At 37.4% G+C, this 27,356-nt stretch overlaps 2 protein-coding genes across 4 annotated transcripts; one reads left to right on the top strand and one right to left on the bottom strand.

The window, feature by feature from the left end:
- Window positions 1-16: 16 nt before the first annotated feature.
- IKBIP (IKBKB interacting protein) lies at window positions 17-15,263 on the top strand. Of its 2 annotated transcripts, none has more exons than XM_084506025.1 (4): window positions 17-384; window positions 1,212-1,440; window positions 3,033-3,150; window positions 4,520-8,766. In XM_084506025.1, exons 2-4 carry the CDS (start codon window positions 1,247-1,249, stop codon window positions 5,348-5,350), a joined length of 1,143 nt encoding a protein of 380 aa, XP_084362151.1. In that variant the 5' UTR covers window positions 17-384; window positions 1,212-1,246; the 3' UTR covers window positions 5,351-8,766. The 2 variants fall into 2 exon arrangements, with proteins under 2 accessions (XP_084362151.1, XP_084362152.1); XM_084506026.1 differs by lacking the exon at window positions 4,520-8,766 and adding an exon at window positions 9,163-15,263 and having other exon boundaries at window positions 38-384.
- Window positions 15,264-15,426: 163 nt separating this feature from the next.
- On the bottom strand, window positions 15,427-24,721 carry SLC25A3 (solute carrier family 25 member 3). Of its 2 annotated transcripts, none has more exons than XM_084506027.1 (8): window positions 24,531-24,721; window positions 24,240-24,393; window positions 20,270-20,391; window positions 17,698-17,877; window positions 17,406-17,587; window positions 16,568-16,740; window positions 15,870-15,980; window positions 15,427-15,761 (listed from the first exon to the last, which is right to left on the bottom strand). In XM_084506027.1, the coding sequence occupies exons 2-8, from the start codon at window positions 24,385-24,387 to the stop codon at window positions 15,601-15,603; spliced, it is 1,077 nt and encodes a 358-aa protein (XP_084362153.1). In that variant the 5' UTR covers window positions 24,388-24,393; window positions 24,531-24,721; the 3' UTR covers window positions 15,427-15,600. The 2 variants fall into 2 exon arrangements, with proteins under 2 accessions (XP_084362153.1, XP_084362154.1); XM_084506028.1 differs by lacking the exon at window positions 20,270-20,391 and adding an exon at window positions 20,557-20,678 and having other exon boundaries at window positions 24,531-24,712.
- Between the last annotated feature and the right edge of the window lie 2,635 nt (window positions 24,722-27,356).

Below are 27,356 nucleotides of genomic sequence, written 5' to 3'. Positions count from 1 at the left end.
CCCGGAGCCCAGAGCCCAGAGGCCGTGGCCGCCGCCCCACGCCGGCGCAGAGCCGCGGCGGAGGCCTCGGCGGCGCGCTGCGAGCCCCGGCGGCCTGCTGAGGCGGGCACGCGCCTGACGTGGCGAGCTCGGGGCCGCGCTTCTCGCCCCGAGCCGTTTTTCCGTGCTGCCCCCCGCAAGGCCCGCTCTCAGCCCCGCTGGTGTCGGAGGGGATACGAAGCAGCGTCTCTGCCAGGGGTTTGTGAGGGGGGACGCGTTTTATTTTACTTTTTCCTGTTTCAAGCTCAGAGCACGCGCCCCGGTGCCGTTACTTGCTGGCAGCCCAAAGCTTCGGCCGCTTGTGACACTTTTAAAACAGGTCCCTGTAGGCGTGCATGCAACCAAGTAAGTATCTCTGGCATCCAAACGTTTATATAACGTTTATATTTCGACGTGTGCCTCAGCTGCAGTGCTAGGGAGTGATTCGGAAAGAAGCACCGCGCTCCGGTCCCAAACGGTGCTAAACCGAGTCCGGCACGGGTTCAATTAATCTCTTTTTAATTAAGTGCTGGCGGACTCGGGTCTGACGCTGCCTCTGAGTCTCCACGTGGCTGGGCAGAATGTGAGCTTCTGCTGCCTTTGAAAGTGGAGATTCACTTAGCTGGACCTCACTTTTAATGAAAATAACAGTTTTTCTTTTATCTAAATATATTATTTTATTATTCTTCCGTATTTTTTCAGTGAATGGCTTCATATTAGCTCCTGCCTGTAGTTTCACAGATGAAATAATTGCAACAGGATCATATCTAAATTAAATATTTATTTGTAATGCCACGTTTATAAATGAGAGGTAACACGTTTTAAAATGTACAAATACTTAAAACAGGTTACAGAAACTTCTGCTAATACCGTGACAATAATCACCAACTATAAAAATAATTATCGTGCTTATTTCAGTTCTTGTGCTTTTAAATATCTCTTCAAAATGGCTAAAATAACAGCTAACAACAGCTAAAATATTTCTGGAAAGGTGAAATTAGCTAAGGTTTGAAGAGTCTGTGCTCAGTTTGAAAACTGTGCTCTGTTGTATATTAAAAAAAGTCTTAACAAAGTCTTATGAAAGTATTGTGGCATTTTATGGAACTTCACCTCGCTAGGTAAGATATTAAGTACCAAAGGAAACGTTTCGGTGGTATTTGTGTAAATAAAAAGTCTCTTGTTTTGTTTGGTAGCTCTCTCTTTTGCTTCTGCTTTTTGAAAATGCAAAATGTCTGAAGTTAAGCAAAGGAAAAAAGGCATCTCTTCATCCAAGACCAGTGAAGATTCTCAAAAGCTTGAGAAGCACAGTAATCATGGGAAGCTGGCAGGTCCCAGGATGAGCAACAATCAGAGTTCCTTTTGGATAGACTCGCGGACAGCCTTGAATGTAATTTCCCTTGCAGCTTGTCTGGTGCTGACCTGGTAGGTAATCCTTTACAATGGATTTTAATATTTTCATTTATATTCTGTACTGTATTCAGTTGTGGACAACAAGATTAGTAACATTTGAATATATTGTTTGTATTAAATGACTGCGGAAACATGTTAAAGCTAGAAGGGTCAAGAAAAGAATAGCAGTATTCACAGGTGTGGAAATACCATTATACGGTGAGGCATTCACAGAAGCTTAATCTGTTTAATCAAGCTGAAAGTTTAAAAGGTGCTTTGCTCATGAATTGTAAATATCTGCTTTGGAGGCTACATCTAACCCTGAAGAGCAACTTAATCTTGCAGTAAGCACAACAAGGCTCAGTTGGCAGGGAATAAATAAATCAACAGCAGAAGGGAAGTAGAGTAGATTTGCTCAGCAGCGTGGTAAACTGTTCTTCATGCAGTCTTCAAGAAGATGACATAATCTTTGTAAAAGATGTTCCAGTATATCTTGATGACATCCATACCTTAGTTCCATCAGAAACAGAGCTTCATGCAGAACTGCTATGATGAAATTTTCAGAACTCTAGTGCAAGAAATTAGTCCAGACTATTATACTCTTTAAAAAATCTTGCAGAGCTTATTCTTATTTTAGATAATGAAATCTGTGTGATACCAAGACTTTGATAAATGCATGACATATATAAATAGATACACACAAAACATGGGGCAGAAACATCACTAATCATTTTATTTCTCTGTGTTATTCTGTTTATCAATCTGTAGCTATCACTTTTAGCTTTCATTACATACCTTAATCCATGTAGACTACCATAGTTCTTTTAGAGACTTTTAACTGCTATGCAATATACTAAAGAGTATCAACTTATGATAATGCAAGTATTTTAAATACACTGTATTCTTCTAGATAAAATGGCTCCTACTACGAGGACTGCTGGATAGTCTACAATAAAGCTTGTTTAGGGATTAATAGATGTCCAATAAAAATCAGGGGTTTGCTTGTTTGTCACACTTTGTTTCTGCTCCCAAGTTCACAGCGAGTGATTCCAGTATGTACATAAGGTACAGAACTGAGATATCTACTATCTGTTACCAAAGCTAGCATCATCGTAACAGAAGCTTTACTATTCTTGGATGGCCACATGTTGATTAATGCTGTTTAATGTTAGGCAGAATTAGTTTAACTGGCCTTTCTAAATCTAAAGGTTGATATGCATGGTTTTGTGATGCTTTGCAAGAAAGTACAAATTAATCTTTTGTGTTTTATTTCTGCCAATTGAATTATACTTTATCAATGAAATATACTGCTTTAACTGTGTGGCAAAGCATTAGAAACGCGTGATGACCTCACTGTATTCTCTAAAATCTTTGACTTCTCTGCTGTTTTTGTTTGAATGGTACCCTTTGTAAAACTGAAGCATGTCTACAAATAAGGAATTATTTTTACACATCTGTTGGAAACTGGCAATTCCAGTATGAAGACAGATCAGGTTCATTAACCCCTATTTTTTTTCCTGTCATGTATTGATCTGGCAAATTCTATCAGCACAAATCTCTGTGAATTAGATCCTGGAATGCTTAACTATAGTTACATTTACTATTTATTTATTTGTAATTTTAAGGTTCCTATTCCAGCAGTCAGGGCGATTTGCTGATATGGAAAAAAGGTACAACTTCTTGCAGCAAGAAGCGGAAAAATTCCTGGACATGGAAAATAAAGTCAGCTTAATTTCTGAAAAGGTAATCAGTATCATCTTAATTGGATAACTTCTGATGAATGTTTGTTATTGTCTTATTTCATTGTCCTTTAGCCAAATTTAACTGACTCTTTTTTTTGTTCATTTTTATAATGTGTTCTACTTGCCTATGAATTGGCTTTTGGTGAATATTTCATTGAAACATTTGTGAAGATGGCACAAGAAATCAGGTGTCGCTTCTGATTCGTTAATTTCATTTACTGATTTGCTACTGAATCTTGTTCAGGTTGCACTTTGTCAGTTATTTATGTCTTTAAAATGAAGATAAATGTAAAATCTGCCTTACAAAAGTGTTTTGCTGAAGAATATTCTGAAGTACTCTGTCTTATACTTGCAATGTAGCAATAATTGAAAAAAGTTTAAGGAGTGTGTTGCTTAGTATTACTTATTTAAATCCTTATTTACTGACCTTGTGTACATATTAGAATGAACATTAGTACTGTAATTAACAATGAGAACATTGATAAGGAAATCACAACAGTGGTGAAAGTAGTAGCAAAACTCACTTAGTCCATCAAAACCTATGCTGGCTCTTGAAATATAAAACTGATTTTATTCTTATTAAAAAAGACACATTAGGAATGGGATCTGTCTTAATTTTATTAATGCACCTACATGTGTCAATCCATTATCATCATTCAAGGATGTAAATATAGTAGTTGTATCTCAGTCTTATTTTATTAGACGCTAAACTACTTAGAGAACTTATGTTTATGCACATACTTCATTCTACTATTACTGTTGTGTAGATAATTCAAATATACATTTATTTGAAGAAAAGTTACAGTTACGTAGTAGACCAGTTCTAGTACTAGGAAAGAAACACTGAAATGTTAGGAGAAAAAATTATTATTATTATTATTATTATTATTATTATTCATTGCTATGTGTGACACTATCCAGTAGAAAACTTAGGCTGGCTGCAGAATTATCACTTGTATCATAGAAAGAATGAGAACATGGCTTATGTAAGTGATGTTGTTTTAGCAGTGATCTCATAATGTTGTCATTTATATTTATAAACACCATAATTATGCTATAATTTCAGTGTTTATAATACTGCGTTCAGATACACTGCAAAATGTTGCATGGGATTTAGGTTGATATAATTTACCAAAAAAAGGTATGTGTTCTATGGAAATTCATCAACAAACATACCTTTCTGTGTGGATCTTTAATGCTCAATAAATCAATACTTTTAACAACAAAATGTGAAAAATATTAACATTGAGCATTGTAACAATTAAAGTGGCTTCTAAGGGACTTTATACTCTGTTAAATAAAAGCAAGTGATTTTTCTAGTCTTACTTTTGTTAAGTAGATATGGACATTGTTTTGTGTTACAAATACAGCTTGAGTCTTCTGAAAGTATCCTACAAGAAGCTGCTTCATCTATGTCTGTGATGACTGAGTTTAAGCAGGAAGTATCTACTCTTCATAACATCATAAGGGATATTCAGAGCAATGAACAGACTCTCTCTATAAAGATGCAGAGCATTAACGAGAAGTTCCAAAATATTACAAATTCCTGGAGAAGAAGCTTGGATGAAATGAACACAAACACTAGTGGAATAAAATCTGAAGCAAAGTTCATACATACAGAAGTTACTTCCCAAATTAATGAAGTTGACCAAAGAATTAAATCCCTTTCAGAAAGGTTAAAAGATCTGGAAGACAGCACAGCCAGAAATATTAAAACGGTAAAAAGGCAAGAAGATGATGAATTCACTAGAGTTGAACAAAAGTTGGATTTACACGCAAAGGCAGTCGAGAAGCTGGAAGAGGAACAGAATAGTCTGTTAGCCAAGGACGCAGACCTGAATCAGAAACTTGCAGCCTATGAACCTAAAATTGAGGAGTGCAAGACCTATTTGCCAACAATTGAAAATGCTATTCATTCTATTCTTAGACTATCAAGTGAATTGCTAAGTATGGAGAAAAAGATAGAGGGATTGACAACAAAGCTGTATACCGTGGAAAACAACATGTTGAAAACTGTCTCTGATACAATGATGATGCAAAACCTTCTTGAAGGCATGCAGTACAATGGCAGCATATTGAAACTGCAAAATAAAACAGTGGTTGTAGAAGAAGCAGTACATGACATAAAATTATCTTCAAGTCCTGAAGAGATAACTTTAGAAGGCTCTAAGTTAAAAAATGACCAGGATGGGAATAAGTGAATTTGGACTTAGGGTTTTCACTAATGAAAAAGCACTTTAATAGTTTATTTATAATTTGACTCTAGCATATGCAGGGAAGAAGGGGGAGGCTGAGGGGGGAATACAGACATCAGATTAAAAATTATAATTTATATCTCATTTCCATTAAAAAAAAAAAAAAACTTTGGTTTTTATGTTGTTACTTCTTGTGACCATATTCCATGGACTTTGTAACACAGTGAACTAAGTTCTTGGCTCTAGGCAGCTGTACGCTGTAGATAATTCTTAATGTTACATATATCATAATGTTTTTGTGCTTACAATACAGACTTCACAATGGGAAGTGGGAATCCCTGAATGTTATTATATGCAAGAAAGCACGAAATACATGTTTAACAGCTGATGCGGAATTTTAGATACAACAACACTACAGAAAACACTAGTAAAGTACCCCTTACTGAGAATCTTGTATTTTATTGGTATTTACAGGTGGGGGAGTATATAGCAGCTGATGTTACATTTTTATTTCTTTGACTTTGTGCAAATAGCCTCATTAGACTTCACCTCCATCCTTTTCCTTCCTAAACTCAGTCACGGTTTTGTTCTCCCATTGAAGTCTTTGGACTACGTATAGACTGAAGTCCTTACTCCTGCTGAGTTTCCTACTCCATTATTTCTTTTGCAAGTTCAGTGTGATCAGTCATTGTATTAGACTGAGAGGGTTTTTTTTTGTTGTTGTTTTAGAAATGTTAGAAGTTTTCCTCTATGGAATGTTCTCTTTTGTCCTAACATGACTTGTTTGGTATTGGTTTGCATTTCAAAGGAGAAGAAACTGTTAACAGGGTCAACTAAAAATGTTTCCTAAACTTTGGTGAAACAAGGACTGCAATTCCTGGAAGACACTGATTTATACACTTCGGGGAGGGGAGGTGGGAGGAGGAAATCTATTCACAGATCAGTTAAATCTATTCATAGATAAGTTTTCACAGGGCATAGTGCTACATTATAGTCCTGGTAACTATATATTGAAATTTGGATCTCAGGACCACCATAATTTTGTGTCTACAGATGTACATCTTGGTAATGTCCATTTTCTGAATTCTGGGAAGGAAATTGCTTAGGCAGAATGAATGTATGTTTATGAATTAATTTGTTTTAAGTTATTCAGGTTTTCTACATTCATTTATCTGTACGGAATTATTCTTTAAGTAGTTAATGCTGCACATTCACAATACTAATTAAACTTGTACTTCTCAATGCTAAGAAATCAGTTCCATATATTTATTGCTCAGGTACAGATTACATCTGTTTACAGTTATTCAATAAAAATATATTGGAGTGTATTGCCCTGTCTTGGTGCATAATCTAATTAAAAATGAATTGGTCTTCCAGAAAAGAGTACAGAATACATACTTTAATGTTCAGTGTTTGATTAAAAATACTATAAATATATACTATACTAAATCTTTTTAAATATTCTTCACAAGTGTGTTTTACTGTGTTTTTATTTCATCTCTGCTTGGAGGAAGAGGTAACACTACCAGTGGTATAGTGCCCAGTTTAATGCCTTCCATCAACACGGTCTGTGTTAAAAATTGAATTTACATAAGATGGAACAGGAAATCCTCATCCTTAGGAAAACCAGCACAGCTCTTTACAGTGTAAATTCTAATATTTTGTTTTTAAGCAAACAGCTCTGTGCTAATGAGGAATGACCGGCACTAACAAGAAGTTAAAATATTGTTTCTTTGGTGTTACTTTTACTACTGGCCTCAGAAAAAAAAGGATTAGTATGATTTTGTGAAACTAAGTATAGTCTCTAGAATATGTTTGCTTGCTTGTTTGGTGGTGGGTTGTTTTTTTGTTTGTTTGCTTTTCCTCCAAGATCTGCTCTGGCTTATTGGGGATTGAACAAATTAGTATCATTCATGCAGGTCAGCGGGTCAAACCTATTCTGAAAACAAACCTATTCTGAAAATTTGGTCAATTAATAAAAAAGAATAGAGATCGTAAAACAGTTACTACTGAGTTGCATGGAAGCTTGCTAAGCAACAATACAAATGTGGATGATTAAAAGCTATATGTGAGTCAAAGGAAGCAATCTAGATTAAAAGTTGGCCATCAGACAGTACCCAGAGGATTTTACATTGTCTAATGACATTCCAATTAAAAAAAAAAAAAAAAAAAAAAGATTTGTTGTTGTTGGTTTTGTTTTTAAAATTAGCAGTGTGGCTAACCTTAATTTTAATTTGTTTAATTTGTCAACCTCTGTTTTAATGTTGTGTGTGCCTAGTAGCAGAATTACTAGCTTTTAATAGTCAAGCGGATGGTTGATAGGATACTTTTTATTAGTCAAGAGGGAAATTACTGACAATTAATCATTTTAATGAAGATGCATCTTGAGTTGTGAAATACCAGTTAATTGGGAGCATATGTTGTTGGTTCTTTAACAAATAAGCATTGTTATTGTTCTGCTTACCCTTTCAATTTGGTGATTAAGTTTTATGTTTGAAAGGAAACATAATTTAAAAGTGCATTTAAGTGTTGAAAACAACCTGGTAGTCCTTTAATAGGGTATTAATATAAGTGCAAAAAAACAGGTGCAGTACTGAATAAAAGATCTGTCCTTGGTGTTTCTCATAAAAATAGTAATAAAAAATACAGAAACTTTATATTTTGATCTGAGTTTTCAAGTATTATGCTGTTGCCAGAGAAAAGAACCATTTGAGAAATGTAAGATGGTAGCTATGCCTGTCATAGATCAGGTTCCAGCCTTCATGTGCATTTCCACTTCTGAAAACCAAGCTATTTCTAGAGTGTATGTTTGAACACCTGACCTGCTCCTCTCTTGTATCTTTTTCTAGTATCTTGTGCAATTTGGAGTCTCTGTTGCTTTAAAATTAAATTTAACCATTATATCATAACCTGCATTGCCTATTTAGGTAGCTAGTCAACAGTTGTTACTGACATGAAGAATCAGCATATTCCCAACCAAATTTCATCTCAGATTGAGAACTAAGTGATAACGTAAATGGTTCTGAAATATTTCAACGTGTCTGTACTGTATTTTTTTCCTATGAGGTATGAATAGGAGAGCAGATATTTTAATTGCTTCCACTCAAAGTTGAAAACCAAAAACCAATCATTTAAAAAAATAAAACACAATAGTTAACTAGCAAATTCATCTAAAAAAAAAAAACAAGAGTAGCATGTGTTTTCCCTCGTTAACATAGTTTTCAGGAAAGTGGGCTGTCCAAGTAATATTTTTTGTGTGATGCATTTTGGTGGCTATTTAAACAAAAGAGAATGATGCCTAATTCTTTTTTTTTTTTCTCATGTGAATGTTTTGTTTAAGATACATGTTGCAATCCCCAAAATAAAAACACATCTGTAAATTATGCTCCTTAATTTTGTAATAAAATCTTTAAAGTAGGCAACTTTCTAAAATGTTTCTGAATATCTTCTACATGAGTCTTTCTGGATCGCACAGAGTATAGACAATACAAAAAATTCTGTAAATCAAAAGAAATTTGCACTTGATGATTTGTTTTCCTCCCTCCCTTACAAATGATACAAGAAAGATATACATGTAAAACCTTCCTCTATTTTTTTTTTAAGAACAGAAAAGTAGTAATATTTGAATTTGTTACATATGCTGAAAGGAAAAACAAATATCTTAATTGTATTGTAGCACCAATTTATTTCCTAAAGACATGGTTTCCTCTGAATTTCAATATCAGGATTCTAAGGTATTTCATTAGAGTATAGCTTTAATCTTGACGTGAGAGTTAAGTTAGAAAAATTGTCAAATATTTTTATTTGTGTTTCTCTAGTGTGAAAAGACTTGGAACTTATTGGAACAGCTGGAAGATCTCCAAGTAACTTCTCACATTAAACATCTACAGGAAGATATTTATACAATGAAAACGTGGTCTAGCAGCATAATTAAAAAGAAAGAAGAACTGCAGAAGAATTTAACAACCCTTTTTAATGCAGTTACAAGCGCGGAAGAGAATGCAGCTTCTGTTGCAAAAAACATAACTTTGAAAATTGTGACAGTAAAAACTGACATAAGGCGTATTTCAGGCCTTGTCTCAGAGATGACAGCATTGACAAGTTCTTTGCAAGCGCTAGAAGATAAAGTAGAAAAAGGTGAAAAGAAGACAGTAGAAAATATAGGTGACCTGCTTACTAGTAGCATTGACCGAAGTACAAAGCTACAAAGCTTAGCATCCAGTAACGCAAGAAAAATTGAACAAATTAAGACAGCATTGTCTGAGTTAAGGAATGATTTTGACAAACATTCAGATAGACTTTTGAATCTTGAAGGTGACAGGGCAAAAGTTCTGAAGACTGTTACGTTTGCAAATGATTTAAAACCCAAGATGTACAATCTTAAAAAAGATTTTGCCATCTTAGAACCATTAATAAATGACCTAACACTGAGAATAGGAAGATTAGTTGAGGACGTATTGCGACGTGAGAAAGAAATTGCTGTACTGAATGAGAAATTGACCAATCTAACAAGAGTTCAAACTGAGACTGAAGATATGAAAGATGAAGTAACCAAGATTTCAGAGATGAATTGATCACTGGGAGATGACACTGCCTGGAGAATAGTAGTGTTTGAGGACTGTTCCTCCATCATGAGTAGTACTAAGAAGGAAAGACAATAGTTAAACGCTTCATTTGGAAGCACACTGAAACTTAATGAGAGACTTGTCCTCTTTCTTTTAAAAGAACAGAAAAAAAATCATACTGATTTTGAGGGACAACAAGCTATAATCTGAGCAAAAAACTTCTTTGTGCACGTTTGTGTACATGTATTTCTGAAGCATGACACTATATTTAACAAACTGCCTATTTTGTATAATAAAACAGTATAAAAGCATAAAATGTATTTATCTTTGCTTTCATTCAGTAAGCAAGACTAAGACTGGCAAATCTTCAGCTTTCCTTTGTTGCTTCAAAGGAGGGATTAAAATTGCACTTTCCAAATAAACAGAAGTTAATTAACTACACTAGCAGTTTAGTGTTTTTCTCAATACATTAATTCTGAGCAAAAACTGTTTCACATCAATCATGGTTGATTTTCTGTGAGACCTCATAATTGTAATCACATAATTGTGCAGCATCGTTACGTCTTTAAAACATCAAACTATATAGTGGTGGTGCTTTGAAAGACCTTCTAAGCCTATTGACGGCCTCCTAGTGTCACCATATCCATTCAGGAATCCTGTTACTCATTATTGCTTAGCCTTATACTACTGTGAGCAGCAAGATTAGCAAAGAGAAACTACTTAGGTGTCAGACTAATGTGAGCCCCTGGCACTATTTCTGCAGCAAAGAACAAGAGTTTAAGTGACCTGAGACATTTGAAAACTCAATAGAAGAGAGACTGAGGTAACGTGATGCTGAGATATGGCTTAGCAGAGAAAAGAGGGGGAAATTACTTAATTTGGAACAAAAAAATATTATTAAAAACAGCTAGGAGAGATGCAGCAATCAAGAAAAATCCCTTAAAATGAAATTATATCAAGAAGTATAACAGTATAGTAAGGCCTTTACAACTACTTGATTGGTTGGTTGGTCATAACTGCACATCTTGCAACTACTTGGCCATTAGCTTCATAGAAGAGATAATCATTCCTCCCACTCACTATTCTCACCTTCACTCAGCATTCGGTATCTTTTTCGTGTTGCTGTCTCCTATGCCTTGCTTGCTGCATAGCCTTCAACCTTAAATGCTTTGTTTCATCATTTGTATATTACGGCCTGGTATTCACTGAATTCATTAATCCTCTTTTTTGTTTGTTTCTGTGCATCCTCATATTAGCCCTGTCAAAGAGAGCACCAAGCATAATAGTCATAGCTAGCAAAAGAAAATTGATATAACTGAGAAATCTGTTCTAAGTGTTTTTCAAAAAGGCCCTCATGATGCAATTAATCTCCTGATATCAAAATATTGAGAGGAAAAACTAGGTAAAAATAGATCTCTATTAAATATTTTTGGTCCAAAACATACTAACTATGCAGTGTTTTGCCAGACAAATATACTGCCTGCAATGAATAAATTTGCTTTCCAGTATAGGAACAGACTTAAAATTTGAAACAGGGAGCTGTGCAACCCTCATGACAAGTTATGAAAATATGAGTGTAGGTAGCCTGAATGCAGTATCATAAAAATATCAGATTTTGACTAATACGAAGCTTCTCACCTCAACAAAATCTCTACATGGTTTAATCTACACAAGTGAGAGAAATGGAAACTACACTTCAGATGCACAGTTGATCAGAGAAGTCTTGCAACAGCAGAGGTCTTTCTGCATGAAAAGAGCACTCTCTCTCTCTTTGAACAGTAACCAGAAAATAAACCGTGAAAAACAATTGGTGATTTCACTTTCAAGCACAAATGGGTGATCTCCAAATACTAGAACATAAAACTTAGTATACAGTCGTACACGTGGTGTCCATGGGAAATTATGTATGCAAAATCTATTACAGAATCATCAATTTCCCTTCACCTACAGAGATATGCAGGCCACCCTTCCTTCCTGGGAGGTTCAGGTCCAAATCAGATATTATGATCCTTTCAGACACTTTGTTGCTACCAAGCAAAAGAGAAAAAGTTTAAGTCACAGAAGTAAAATTTAATTAATTAATAATAATAATTATAATCAAAGTTCACACACTCACAGTAACATCCTCAGAGGGCAAGTTATCCATGATTCTCCCACAGTCTGTATAGGTGTTAGGAACCTTCATTTTGATTTTCAAGCACATACCTGCACTGTACTAAAAAAAAATCAAAGGGAAGTTTTAGAGTAGCTTTGGTCTAAGGACAGAGGCAAAGCTCATTCCATAGTGGAAAAGATGAGGTGCAGCTGCCTCCTTGCTTTAGTGCTGTAAGCAGTGAGGAGTGTATTAGATTGGGAAAGTTAAAAACTTTAGTTCATTTCAAAGGGTGTTCAATGATACCCTCTACAATAATTTATTTTTTTTAAAGTGATAGATTCAGGTAGTAATGAAAATTACAGCTATGCTACTTACAGCATTATCACCAACCTGTTATGCTATTCAGGACGTTTGCTTTTAACTTAGCATGCAGGTATAGAACTGCCAATTATATGGTAGCCAGCAACTAATAAGGAGAACAACAACAACAAATTGTATCCTGTAAGAAGGCCATATAGCTATTAAGCTCATCTATCCAAGAGGTACTCATATTCGCTATAAAAAAAACACAAGATGTTTATTGTTTTCACTGTGAACTACATCATTTCCATGTAGAAATGCAAATGAATTACAACTATTTGTATTATTATAGCCCGTTTTAAAATATGTAACAAGCACTTCAGCAAGTATCAGCATATTTGATCTGTAGTACACTCTAATACAGACACAGGGTGTCAATGGAGTTCTTATTCCAAATTTATAGAGACAGCATGTTTTAAACCAGAAAGCAGATCTCAGCTCCAGTAATAGCAAGAATGTTTTCTCCTTCATAATGCAATATACACAAGTAGCACATACACAATCCATGTTTTACAAAGCACTCTTGGGTTTAATGATCATTCTGGAGTTACCTAAGTTATATTTTGTTCCAGGGGAGTGCTCCTTTTTGATACAGGACTTTCCTTGCATTGAAAACCAAGCCCATCAAAGGACTGTAGCTCTCCCACCTCATCTTCTGTACTTTCAGAAAACATACTACACGTTATGCTATAAAGCACAGTTATCAATAACAAAGCTGACCTTTAAATAATTTTAATACCACTATTTCCCCCCTGAAGCTGAATAAAGATTTCAGTGGGTCACCCTTTGTGCAACAGCATTTCATATGTTAAAGCCTTCCATCGCAAGCGTCCAAACCACGGCTGAATGAATATCAATGAAGTTAGCAGCTGCAAGGCAATTCTCTCCTCTGGTTTTCCACTGGAGCAGAACACTGGAAGTGGAACTCTTTTGCCTCACTCAAAAAAAAATAAATAAAAAAAATAAAAAATAAAAAGAGAGAAGAGCTAGCTGTCCCTTGAAGTCTTATCTCAGATTTACCTTGATAGAACTATCTGAGCATCTTTAATAGGACAGTTTCAGCAAGGAGAAAAAGAATTTAAGTTGCGTGAATACTGCATGTATTTAATACAACTGCCAACAGGTTATCCAACTTTTTCTAGAGAAAAACTGCATGATTTTGCTCCACACGACAGGAAACAGTCTTGTCTGAGAAACCTAGCTTATCATTGGCTTACTTGACATTCAGTTTACCTCACTGTATAATTTAAGTTTGTCTCACTCTTCTACCAGTCTTAAAAGTTCACAGTAGTGCCTCACTTTCCCAAGATTAGAAGGAAGTTGAATTTTTTTCAGCAAAGTCCATACTTTTAAACAAGCTATAATATTCAGTGCACAAGTGATGCTTTTTTTTTTTTCTCTCCTTCTCAGAGTAACTTGTACAATGTACAAAGACTCCTTTTAATGCTCTCCTCCAAGGATGCTCTTAGGAGCATTTCATGTTTTGTTAAACTCAAAGCTTCCTGCTCACAAGAAAGACAACAACATGTATGTACTTTTATCACTGAAATTCAACATTAACATACTTCTTAAAAGTATTTTATTTACTAACAGAAGTTGACTTTGCTGTATAACAGTTACCAAGAACGTATATTTCCAAGAATGTATGGAAATGGACGTTCTTGGAAGAATGTATGCTCCTTGAATGTTTAGCGTCATGGTAACAGGGAAATACAGTAGTTTTAATAGGTTTTACTTTGAATTGCTGCCTTTGAAAATGTGAAGCGTTAGTTTACTTGTTTAGCCTAACTATCCAAAATCTTGGAAAGTCATAGGGTATCCCCTATGACTAAGTGGGAGGATTCTCGATACTAGCAGAACATCAGACTCTGGTAAGATGTATGTAGCAGTCAAGGTGTCTGCTACTCCAGCACAGCCTGCTTTAATTCTCCTTTTGACTCTAAGAAAGTAGAAGCAATATAACTTATGTGAAGCCAAGCTAAGTTCAACATCATCAGCTCAAATGCTGAAAGACAACATATCTAAATGGCTTTGCACAAAGGAGACTTATGTTCCAGCTCCGCTAAATGAACAAAGTAGTACTGGGCATGGTGAACCCTTTACGTGCTATTATGCATGTTTTTGGATTTTGCTCTGTGATTATCAAGTTTCTTGAACAAGCAAAACTCAAAAGGTAGCTTGCTCATTTTACACAAAAGACCGGGGGGAAAAAAAAAAAAAAAAAAAAAAAAAAAACAACATATCAATTGTCTTTATAAGACATTTCTAGTTTGCAATGCCTACAAGTCTAGAGTTCTTTAAACCAATTAAGGTTCAAAAAATGGTATGGGCTTCTTGGACTGCAGAAATGTACAGTTCAATCAAAACTCTGTATTAAGGTAATTGAGCCCCCAAAAAAGGGGAAAAAACATCAAGTTACAGAAGTACTATGCTTAAGGAAAAGCTGGCAAGTTGAATCTCTACAATAAGAGGCAATCAATTTTTGTTTTACTATAAAGCTGTAGTAAACTTTTAGTGGTTGAGTATCTTTGAGAATCTTCATTAACATCAGCTTTATTGTCGTTAAAGTAGCAGCTACCATTTAATTCCACACTACAACCAGAAGGACTAAGGTCTTTGGATACAGTTCAAAGGCAAGAAAACCAGAAATTAGTCAAGTAACCATAAGTTATGTTGGGATGATCACTTCAGTGCGGAAATAGTTTTATGTGTAAGGCTCCCCTCAACTCTATGGAGAATGCAGATACCCTAAGCCAGATGCCCTACCAGACTGCAGTCTCATCTTAGAGTCCAGTTCCTGTATAGTAACAGCTTATACAAGCAAGTGAAAGAGGACTCAAAAAAAAAAAAATAGCACAGAACTGCAGTTAGTTTCTGAATTACTACATGGTTCTTGGGACTTCTCTGGGAACAGTGAAAGCCTACTTTGTTGCAGTTATTTCACAATTCTCTAACTCCTGAAGTGTAGAAAAGCCTATTTTTTATTTTACTTGGGAAGTATTTAATGCATTTGCTGCTGTGAAATGAAGCTTACATATGCAGTAGTAAACAGACACTAAGCACTCCGTTTCTCATTTATTTCAGGCAATGACAGTGGTAGAATTTAAACCCTCACATGTGATGAGGGCACAGCCAATAATGATATCATATAGAGTTTGTTTTCTACATAGTCAAATATATAAAAGTTTCATGAAACTCATCACTGGGACAGCCAGCAAAGTCAGTCCATGAGTTGTCTACTGAGTTAAACCAAGCTTCTTCTTCAGAGATTCTGGCATTTCAGGTGGAGGTGGACGAGGAAGTCTGAAATAAACCTTCACAGAATCATAGATGAACCACTGTAGTGCAGTCAGGGTACCGATCATGATGATACGGGCAAACAGGCCTTTCCATACACCTGTAGAACACAATAAAAGCCATGAGCATAAGAAGCCAGGAAATAAGAAATCTCTCAAGAACACAGAAAACAACAAACAATATGAAATGCACGAAGGTAAGGATTTACCTTTGAATCCAAGCCTCATAAGAACCTGTGAGGCAGAACTGCCCTTTTCCTTGTTCAACACAGACACCACAGAGTCAGCAGGATGAGAAACAATTGCACAGAACACACCAGCTGAAAGAATAGTTTGACATCAGGTTAGTGGTATTTTAACTGTACCGTTACTGTGTACACTAAGCACAACCAACTGAAACCACACCTTCCCTAGACCACTAATAAACTGCACAGGAGTTAGGCCAAGCCTCCTGATATTCTAAAAGGATAGCAGGTCCATTCTTATTAGTGTTATGTGACTATCAGGAAACACCTCAGCTCTAATCATGCAGCTAAACCTTCTGCCAAAATAAAACTCATTCTGAATCTCTGGAATTTAAAAGTCACCTTTCTGCCCTGATTTCTCTCCCCTTCTTTCAACCTTCCTGGACCTTTCCCATCATAGCAAAGATGCACGTTTTCCTGCTCGAATCAGATGTTTCTAAACTTCATATTAACATCAGAACAATCAAGAGTAACATCCTATTACAGATCCATTTAACCACTCATTCCACTCACAGATTGAACCCAGGCTTTTTACCTGAACATTTTAACGTTACATGTAAATTCTCCTATTCTGATTCCACCTATTTGATATTCTGAGAAGGGTTAAGCTTCCTGAGTTACTGTACTCCATTAACAAAGTGCAGGATTTAAAGACTGCTTACCAATATAGCCTGCAACAAATGTGACTACCAGCTGTTCTCCTTTGGAACATTCACTTCGTGGCTTGGGAACAACATACTTGTAGAGAGCTTCAACAGTACGTTCAAAGCAGGCAAATTTCATCATTGTGTATGGAATCTGTCTCATCCATAGTGGGGCAACACCTTTATAGAAACTTAACCAGACAAGAGAAACTCAGTTTCATTTTCTCTAACATTTAAGGTATATTTGCAACCTAAAAAAAATAATGTTAGCTTATTGCTGTTATCAGCAGAACAACTTCTAAAAACTGACACCATGAGGCCAAATTGTCACAATACTTACGGAACAGGAGCATCCTTGTTTTATTCATACCAAAGAACTAACAGTTGTCACTTTTCAGATTACACTGCACTGCACTAATACAGTACTGCTACTATAAGTGCAGCAAGGCTCATGTCTGCATACCAGCCAAGTCCTGATAGCGATAAATGACTTGCATATTTACAGCCACTTTTATCAGAACATAAGGCTAACATGCAGTTATATTACTCTCACATGCCAATGACTCAAGCATCTTCGACTGTACAACCAAAAAAGTTGCTGAGTATCTCTGACTGGAACTGCTGGAAACTAAAGTTATCCAGCAGAACTCAGCACAAAGATACTCACAAAGATGGATCTAAGGAGCATGTGGAACTAACAGACATCTCAGCACAGATTCTTTGATGCTAAGTATGTTATCTTGAACTACAAAGACATAAAATATTATAAGCTAAAGCAACTATTAGTTTTAGCAACAGCCCTTCATTAGGAAAAGTATTCCAAATCAAGAACTTGAATCAAAATTGAGAGACTTACGCCCAGATGCCTTCTTCTCCAAACATTTTAGGTACAGCTTGCCGCAGAGTGTTAGCATATCCAGGCTGTGTCTGAATGCGAACTTTAGCAGCTTCCATTGGAGCCAGAGCAATGTCAGCAAAAAACTCTGCACTGGCAGATGCAGCTAGATATAGTGAAGTACGCCACAAATATGCATTTTCCTGAAGTGAATTTGAACACATTTTCATTAATGAGTCATCCTTCTGTGATTCCTCTGTGTTAGAAATACTGTTGCTGATGTACAGTCTCACAGCAAACACTTAAGGCTTACCTCTCCAAGCATGTTGCCATATAGGATTTTGAAAACTTCATAGAAACCAAATTTACAAAGCCCCTGCATCGAATATCCAATAAAGGTTGGAGCCCATCCCTTAGCCAAGCCACGAACTCCATCTTCTTTGACCGTCACTGAAAATCCATTGAAGATGCTCTTGTATTTTTGTGGATCAACCTAAACAGAATAGTTAATTACGTTAAATAGCTTATCATTTCCCTTCTCACACCCCCCATTTGACACAGAAAATTCTTAAATTCCTCAGACAGGTGGATTCCTATGATTCTCTTTATACCATCACAACCACAAGGTCACACTAATGTAAATGCAGTAGGCTGCTTGCTAGTCTCAAACCCTAACTTATTTCAACAGTCAGTATATTCCTCAATAGCCAGGAAGCAAGCACCCTGAATTGTGATTTACGTTCATTCTCTGTAGACTTTCTACGTAAGAAAGATTTACTGAAGTCACTATCGTAACACTGACAGTACTATTTTTGTACAATTATATTTAGATTTGATTCTTCGAATATCTGACAGAGTCTGTCAGCAATCTATTCGAGCCTACATGTCACACCTACTTACGAACAAGGTGTTGCACCTGTGCCTTATTACCAAGGCTGAACACTCATCTGATTTTTAAGGAAAAAAGGTTACTTGTCCATTGTTAGCTTGATCCCTCAACACAGTCAGACTAACATAGGTAGAAAAAAGCAAATCAAAGAACACTCAAGAACTTCTGCACTTGTGCTTTGACTTTACAGTGAACACTACATTGAAAATATTTCCTGCACACAAAAACTTTGGTTGAGGTCAGAATGGACCTCTAGAGGTCATCTGATACTCTGAGTATCAGATCTTACAAAAAAAGTCAACAAAATATATTTATTAAAAACATATATTTGTTTTGGGTCATTCTGACAATTTTAAGTCATGTCCTCTTGCCTTTCATACTTGGTATCATCCAACATTTCCTTGGGAGGATGAAAAGTATCAAATTAGAAGCCAACCAAAGCTTTCACGAAAAACTATGGGACATGCATGCAAAACTACAATGTCTAATTCTTTGTCTCACAGTCTGGCAACAACCTACTCGAGAACTAATTCACGTAAACATTTCAAGTTTAAAAGACTCAATTTCAAAACACTGAAATTCAGAATACTTAATTGGGTACTGTAAAATGAGACTTTCTCACATCAGACCCACGTTTAACAATCATCTATGTAGGAGACCACCTCCTCCTAAAAAGATATGAGAGGATAGGAAACAGCTTTCTTCCTGGAGAATCTAGGAAGAATTGGTAACATGATCCCCTACCGGACCTGTAAAAAGCTAAATGTTGACAGGTTTTACAAGGTCACACTGCAAGCCACATGGAACCTCTCTCATCACACTTTTCTCTACGTACTAGAAAAGGAAGGGGGTGCCATCACCACCCTCATCAGGTAAGATGTCCAGAACTGTAGCTCAAGTAACACACATCTGCTGCACATTTCAGCTACACTTTCAGAAATAACACACACATGCTACTACAGCTTTTCCCTACTGGTAGAAATAGTTTTTCCATGTAGTTAAGCCTCAATCCAAATTTTGTAGAAAGCATTTTGTAGAAGTGTGTTGCCCACTCTTGACGTACCCTGTTTGTCCAATGAGTTACAAAATGACTAGTTTGAGACCACAATTTCAAGTGTTCTCAAGCATACAAAAAAACCTTTCCCTGTAAAGCGCTAAAACCTTCTAGAAGAACACAGCTTTGAAGAGCATCACACGCAATTCTCCTAGTGTGACTAGTAGTTCTGACCAGAAAGTAGTGTCCCCTTCATGTCCTCATCATTTCAGGCATTCTGTCATTAAAAATTAGCCATTTTTATAATTGGTGTTAGCCTATGCAACAGGAAAGCCATTAACTATTATATTTTCAGAGGTTTGGAGGTGCGCTTTAATTTGCTTCATTCTTGAGGTGCAGATTTGCCTGAATAAACCCAGTGCTGTTTTTAGCCACAGCTGTTCAGTAGATGATTTTCATGTTGAATCTGGTACCGTAAGTTAATTGTAATGAGACTTCACTACTTACAGTTCAATCACGAAACACTTCTATCACTTCAAGTGAACTAGCCAAGCCATAATTCATGCAGTAATATCCAAGATATTAATTGCTAAAATTATACATGCATGCTACTCCAAGGTAAAAAAACTGTAAGTCTTCAAAACACTGAAAATGCTACCTTACTTCAGACACATTAATTGTGCTAGGTAGCCTACCAGCCAGCAAGAAATAACACTGTAGTGAGTGCTGTGTTGTTGTTTTTTTCTTTTTTTTTTTTTTTTAAGCCAATATAGTAAGCTGAACCTGTCCTAAATACAGTCAAAAATAACTTACCCAGGTTAGCCTAAACGCCTCATCTTTCCTTGAAAGTCATATTTTAAGTTGCACAGCAGTAGACTTGAGAACTTATGCTCAATTTATTTGCTGTGTGTTGACCAGAAAAGGTTGTATAGCCTACTGTAAACTCCTAATGTGCCAGCTATGTACAGAAAAAGTTTAAGAAATGTGTAAGTTAATACAAACCTGCATACGACATTTCACTAAATCCAGAGGTACGACAGCAGTGTGGGTCAGGCCACAACTTAGGACCCCACCAAAGCCACAGAGAGCATAAAACTTGAGCGAGCCATATTCACAACTGTATTCTGCAGCAAAAAATAAAGACACACCATGCTTTTACATAAACTCCGTGCTCTGTTGGACAACGATGTCCATGTGATTAGTTTAAGGCTCCATTTCATTAGTAGATTAATTATACCACACTAAACATGCTTTATCAGCTTCACCACATACTGACATGCAGAACAAACCTGTATTCTGCATTTAACCAGGTCTAGAGGAACCAGTGCTGTATGTGTTGTTCCACAGCTAATAATCCCACCAAGGCCACAAAGCATAAAGAATCTGCCTGAGCCATATGCACAGCTGTATTCTATTTAATTAGAAAAAAAAAATTACAAATATACGATCAACCAGACATGGTAATGAAGATCAGAGAAGAAACAAAATTGACTGAGTGCTATCTTCTCAAAATTATTACACTGAAACAAGTTCCCAAGCTATACTATGTAACTATAGCATTAAAAATAATTCCCTTATTTTCAATTAACACATTTCAAACTATCAAAATTTGATTCTAGGCCTTCCAACTTAAGTTTGTGCCTTTAAAAAAAGCAGTGAAAGAAAGTTTTAGCACACAGCACACCTGTATCTTATAAATGAATCCCATAAACTACTAGTAGTAATTATGACTCAAAATTGCAATGTTAAACATTCTCTTATACCCATGAAATAAGCAAGGAAAGCATTTCTCTAGTATCCTGGAGAGAAAGCTTTTTTTTTAAGCCCTTCCCTTAGTTATTAAGGAAATACAATAATTTAAATCTCGCATGGACATTGATTGTGAAGTCCAAAGATCAGATTAAGGTTATATTTTTTTCTCTACACAGGTATTTTTCAGATTCTTCATGCAGATACATTTTTCTTTCAAATGCAGACACAGAGATTTACATTTCATTTAATGAAATTCTAGGATTTTTTTTTAGACTTAATCATTACATTTAATGTTAATAAATAATGCTCATTAAAGAAGCTTTTGGATCACATTCAATCAAGGGATATTTAACTTGCACTGCTCCACGCAGCACTGTGTATAAAATCATCCACTTTTAAAAGTTTTTTTTTTTTTTTGACACATGAATTCTAATGGAGCAGTTACTGCAATTAAAAAAAAAGAATCAGATTCTCTTCCATTGTTCAAGAAGCTATACAGGATAAGAATTATTATGATTACACACAACCAGAAAACAATTTACTAATAACAGTAAAAATAAGCATAAGGTAGCAACACATTTCTGCTTCTGTGCCAAACGTTATATACACGTACACAAAACTATAATACAGGGTAAGGGTATAGAAAACAAAACACTTATAGAAAATATTCCCCAAGAGTGGAAATGGATAATTTAAGTTCCTTTGCTATTAGTGCTATATATGCCACTATAATAGAACAGGCATTAAGTGTTACACCAACTTAAGAAGAAACATGTCCAGAGAAGCAATAACAAAAATCATGGCACCAAAAATCTATCCCTGAATTCAGTTTCTCTGATGTGTTTTTTTTTTTTTCCTTCTGAAATAAATTCATTTGTGAACATGAAGAGAAGTTTCCAATTACGTTTAAAAGCATCAAGAGATCACCCACTAACACTAGCTGACATTCAATTTATAGCTTCCCTATTATAGAAGAGGTTCCCCAAAGCATTCCAGATTTTTCACCACACTATTTCTCACCATACTCTTCAAAACTAATCACAAAGACAATAAAAATGATATTTTCTCTTTATTCTAAAATAAAGAAAAACCCAATTCCCAATCATAGGCATTGTATTAAGCCTAAACTTAAAGACGGGAATCAGTTAACAACAAGAATAATTTATAACCTGTGAGAATTTTTTTAAACTTACTGCTCATTGCTATACACATGCTAGTCCTGGACTTGCATGTACCTCTAAATAGCATGGTTAAGCTGGCAGCTTTCCAGACAGTAATAATATTCTGTTTAAAACTCATCAGAATGATTAGCTTAACATAAGCAAAGTTTTCTATGCAGGTGTAATCAGAGCAGACTCCAGGTCTGAATTACTGGGCAGCTCTGTCCAGCTGTATCTTTGGCCTGTGGCGTGGAATGGCAGTACTCTAATACTTACTACACTACCAAGATACCAGAACTGCTTTTTCACACTCCCTTTTACACATCAATTTATTGTTAAAAGACTGTACTCCCCAAACTTTGTAGAAGACATATAAACTTAGAGCTTTAAATATCTACTTTATTAAAATGATACTGATCTGTCTGACAGATCAGTCAGAAACAGTATTTAAGACAAGCAAGCCATTATCAATTTGGCTTATGCTCTTTACATGTACCTATGCTTACAGTATTAGGAAAAGAAAGCCATAGTATATACCTGACTTTCTATTTCAGAAGTCAAAAATGCCATTCTAACATACCTAGATGCACAGATAAGATAAATGCCCTGAATCTACTCAATTATGCAGTACAAAATCGTGCCTACTCTGCTACCTAAAATAGTCTTAGTCCTTGTCGTGATGTAGCTGTCATCTTTACTTCAGATTTGAAACATTAACAAGGACAAATTCCAAGAGCTGATCATAAAACACTTTGTCTCTGAGCTGCATTATAGTTGATGCCCCAAGCTGAACTCAAAAGGTCTTGTGGTTTGTACTGACTTTGTGTGACCTTGTATAAGCTCAGATATCTTCTGCAACGTGGTTGTTCTCTGAACACAAAGGCCAAGAGAACTACATGACACGTGAAACAAAAAAAAAAAATACCAGGAAAGACTAGCAAAGACTAAGAAAGAGTCAAAGGTGATCAGGATCTGCCTAGAAAATATGAAGATTTAACATGACACTTGTAAGAAATACATGGATTTACAGAATGTGTTTAGCACACTGAAAAGTGATTTTGGGCTTTATTTCGCTAAATTATTATTACTGAAAGTCACAAGTATTTTTAACTTAATAAAAGTCCAACACTCTGTTGTCTTTTACATACTTCATTGAATACGAATGCACTAACATACTTCAACAATTACAGTATTTCAGAAGATGCATCTTGTTGAAGTCATTTTACAGTATTTTTTGATAAAAATAAGCACTAACAAACTTAAACAATTATAGTATTTCAGAACATGCATCTTATTGAAATCTTTTTATAGTTTTTTTTTTTAATAAAAACCAGAGAGATGGTTTCCTATCAAAAGTTTTAAAGAATTTGAATTTTGACATCTACTTTCACTATTGGGAGTATTGTCAAGGTCTGACCTTTGAAGTCATGACTGTGATAATGAAACTTGCAGGAAGTGTTTGGACTTGAACCTAAAGAGCATCACTGCATCTTATGTAACAGCTATCTGGAGTACGCCCTACATCTACTGAACTTACAAGGAGGAAAAAAAGGAGAACAGAAAACATATGAACGTTCAGGCATCCAACTGTGAATAAACAGTCAAAAAAAAAATAAGAACAACAAATAAAAAGGATATTTAATCTCCATCCAGATTCACCGATTCACATGGTGCTTCCTCTTCTCCTCAGGAAGAAGCACGGGCCTACAGCCTCTGCCCCCGAGGCCGCAGGCCCAGCGGAGCTAAATGAAGCAGCCTCCCACCCCCGGGGGGCTCCATCGGGGCCCCTGCATGCGCCCCGGCCCGGGACCTTCCCGTGTCCTCTGCCGGTAACGCCGGGCCCTTGGTGCCACCCAGCACACGCCGCCCGCGGAGCGCTGCGGGCTGCCAGCGCCTCCCCCGCCCGTGCCCTTCCTCGTCCTCCAAGCGGCCGCGCGTAGGCCCAGCGCCGGCTCCTCCCCAGCCCGGGGGCCGCTGCGCCCTCTCCGCCGCCCTAACGGGCACCGGGGCCCGCTCCGCCGCCCTCCCCCGTGCCCCCCGTCCCTCCCCGCCGCTCTCACCTTCGGCTGCAGACGCGGCCGCCAAGCTCCGCCGCGTGCTGGGCGCCTCGGCGGGCTCCGGGCGCTTCCTCAGGCCGTCCTGCACCAGCTGGAAGTGCGGCGCGTAGAACGGGTTGAGCCGGGCGAGCGGCGCGATGGACGAGAACATGGCGACCTGCGGCGGGCGACAAGAGCGCAGCGGGGCGGCGAGGGCCGGGCCCGGAACAGGCGAGGCGGCCGCGGGGAGCGGCGGGCCCGGGGCCGGGCGGTTCGCCCCTATCCCCCCTCATCCCCCCCCCCGGCCCGACTCACCTCCTAAGATGGCGGCGGGGCGCAGCCCGCTGCTCGGCCGGCGGCAGGGCGCAGAGGCTGACCGCGGGCCCGGCGCGGTGACTTTGTCCTTCGCCGACGCCGCGGGGAGGAGCCAGGGCTCAAGAAGCCGCCAGGCGATTGGCGAAGGCGCACCCAGAGCCGGCATCGCCGCGCGCGCGCGCGGCCCGCGCCACCGCCCTTCCTGCTGCGGGGGAGGGGGCGGCGGGCGCCTCAGCGCGGGCGCGGCGCCCCTCGGCCCGGCCCTGGCGGCGCTCCCGGTGCTGGCCCCGCGGCCGTGGCTCCCCCCCGCCCTGCCTTTTCTAATATTTTTTTTCTTATTTTAGTGGATTTACATGCTACAAAACTAGAACACAGATCATCTCTCTAGTTACTGAAGAGGTAAAAGACTCAAAGGTTTCCCTAACCTCAAGGCATCTATTCCATCATCGTGCTCCTTAATGTAAGCACACAAGACAAAGCACCAGGCACAGCTTCGCTAATAAAGGGCTCAAAGCTGTTACATAACGACCAGCACACCCTTACTGCTACATTTAGAAATAGCCCTTTGGAACTTCCAGCAGCATGACCAGCTGCTACGCTAACCTTACACCTTAGCTCCAGTTGTTTCCTAATAACGTTAACCCAGGCAGAGTGTCAAAAATGACGAGCATAACAGCACTGTCACAGAACTAACTCACTTGGCTAACTCCCTCTTGAGTAAACTAGACTCCAGCTGCTGAGTAGGAAAAGGTCAGCTGGAACTTGCATTCTTTTAATAGCTCCATCTAGCAACCAGTTGAGAACCTGAAGTACAGTTCCCTTCATTGCCACTGACAGCAAGGACAACAGGCCAGAATTGTTCTTTTTGCCATTGCTTGTTCTACTCTACTCACATGCATCTAAATTCATAGCAATATCTTTTATCTGAAAGCCAAACACTGACATTTATTTTTAATTAGTCATGTTTGGAGGTTATTAGCTGAGACTTGGGCTGTTACCTTGAAGTTATATATAAAGGACTGCAATTCTTGTAAACTTGTCTGATTTTTAAACATATAGAAAACCTCTGCTCCTTCCAACTGTGAAACATGAAACATGTGACTATATTTATATTCACAGTGGCAATTTGTGTGCGTAACCAGTACCGATACTTGAAGAGTTACAGCCTGTAGAACAACCAGTTATTTGGGTTTAGCTAACAATTAACTTCTAACCACTGTACTATTAAATACCATTAAAAGGCAGAACCTAACATGTCCCTGTGAAAATACATGGATAACATGTTCCTGCTGAATGCCTATCATTTTATGCAGTTTCTTTTCCTACATGTGTGGGGATAAGATTGCAAAAGCCTGTAATTTGAACCATCTAATCTGACTTCTGATCACAATGAAAGTAGTAATGGATGAAGACTTGAAAGATGCTACCTTTTCATGTCTGCTTGTCTCAGATTCATAGAAGGCAGCCGTTTTAAGTTAAATCCATCTTCTAAAAATCAGCAGTTTCCCAAGAATTGGTTTCCAAAGTGGTATTTTCCTATTTCCCCAAAGCTTTCGTAAACATTTTATTCTGTTATTAACACACACCCCAGAAGCATACAATGAAGGAACTTCAGACCAGTTTGTTTTACAAGAACTTGTCTTAACAAGAACTTGTCACAGATCTACCATTTTGGTGAAGCCCCTAAAGTCAAAGCTCTTAGAAGCCTGTTCTCCAGGTAACCTACTGTTTTCAAAATATGTAAGCATGTATTTTACATACTCAGTCACTGTAAAAGTGTCAAGAGCTACTAAACAGTGATTCCAGAGAAGCAGTACTGGATTAAGTCAGATCTGTGAGTAGATTTCATAGCCCAAGGGAAGAAGCTCTAACACCACAGCACCTCCCTCAGCAGGATCCAAAGAAACTAGACTGAACTACAGCAGTCACATCCTCAGAACGCAGGAAGTAGCAAAACCTCTCCTATTTTTACTATCCACTACTGTAAGTGCCCTCATCTTTGTCATTATTTTTTTTTTGTCATTTGAGTTCTCCCCAGACATACAAGTATATAAACAGTACATATAAGCATATTTGTCACCTTAGGACTATTTTACAAGTTGAATTGACTCAGGCTGTATGCTGTATGAACACATTCATGTATGCAACTGTCATAGCCTGAGGTTGCACCAGTGCAAAGCAACCTGGTGCACTCCCCGAGGAAAGAGAAGTAATAGGAAGTGTTCAACAAATGTAATTAGACTTAACAAACAATATTAAAAAATGCGAAGTAAAAGCTAAACAGACAACTGAAAGTACACTGAAATACCTAAGCTTGTAAACACAATTTTAAGTTATACATCACAACCTCACCCATATCTGCTTTGATTAGCTAGGTGAAGCAAGCCAAAAAAAATACACAACATATACCGCACAATTTTACAAGTTTCATTTGCAGTATACACATCTTTTCTGCTGAAGAGCCTTCTTACAGAGCTGTTATTTAAAGGCTTTTTTTTTTTTTAAACTAACCTGTTCCTATTTAACTTCACAAAACTAATTACAAATAAAATAAAAATTAAGGCATTTTATGCACAGAACCACCTGAGAAGGTGGTGGCAAAAAATGGCAAAATTTGAGATTTTGGTACTGTGGAGACTTTCACAGGTCAAGCCATGAGAAAAACAAAACAGTATTCTGTGGGACAGTACAGACATACTGCTAGCAAGTAAACCTGGAGAAGAAATAGTTCCTTCACAATGTTTCCTACTTAAATGCAATTAATGTTTCAAACCTCAATTTTAAATTAAAGACCCTCCTTGAGTTTCCTGTCTTATATACCATGTA

This window comes from Aythya ferina, assembly GCF_964211825.1.
Source record: "Aythya ferina genome assembly, chromosome: 1".
NCBI classification, from domain to species: Eukaryota; Metazoa; Chordata; class Aves; order Anseriformes; family Anatidae; genus Aythya; species Aythya ferina.
This window is presented reverse-complemented; position numbering and strand designations above follow the sequence as displayed.

Coding starts and splice junctions, on each gene's coding strand:
- IKBIP (XM_084506025.1), top strand. CDS start 1,247: ATGTCTGAAGTTAAGCAAAGGAAAAAAGGCATCTCTTCATCCAAGACC. Junction 1,441..3,032: donor GCTTGTCTGGTGCTGACCTG/GTAGGTAATCCT, acceptor TGTAATTTTAAG/GTTCCTATTCCAGCAGTCAG. Junction 3,151..4,519: donor TCAGCTTAATTTCTGAAAAG/GTAATCAGTATC, acceptor TTACAAATACAG/CTTGAGTCTTCTGAAAGTAT.
- SLC25A3 (XM_084506027.1), bottom strand. CDS start 24,387: ATGTTCTCGTCCATCGCGCCGCTCGCCCGGCTCAACCCGTTCTACGCG. Junction 20,392..24,239: donor GGCCGCGTCTGCAGCCGAAG/GTGAGAGCGGCG, acceptor TTTTTGCTGCAG/AATACAGTTGTGAATATGGC. Junction 15,762..15,869: donor TATGAGGCTTGGATTCAAAG/GTAAATCCTTAC, acceptor TGTGTTCTACAG/GTGTATGGAAAGGCCTGTTT.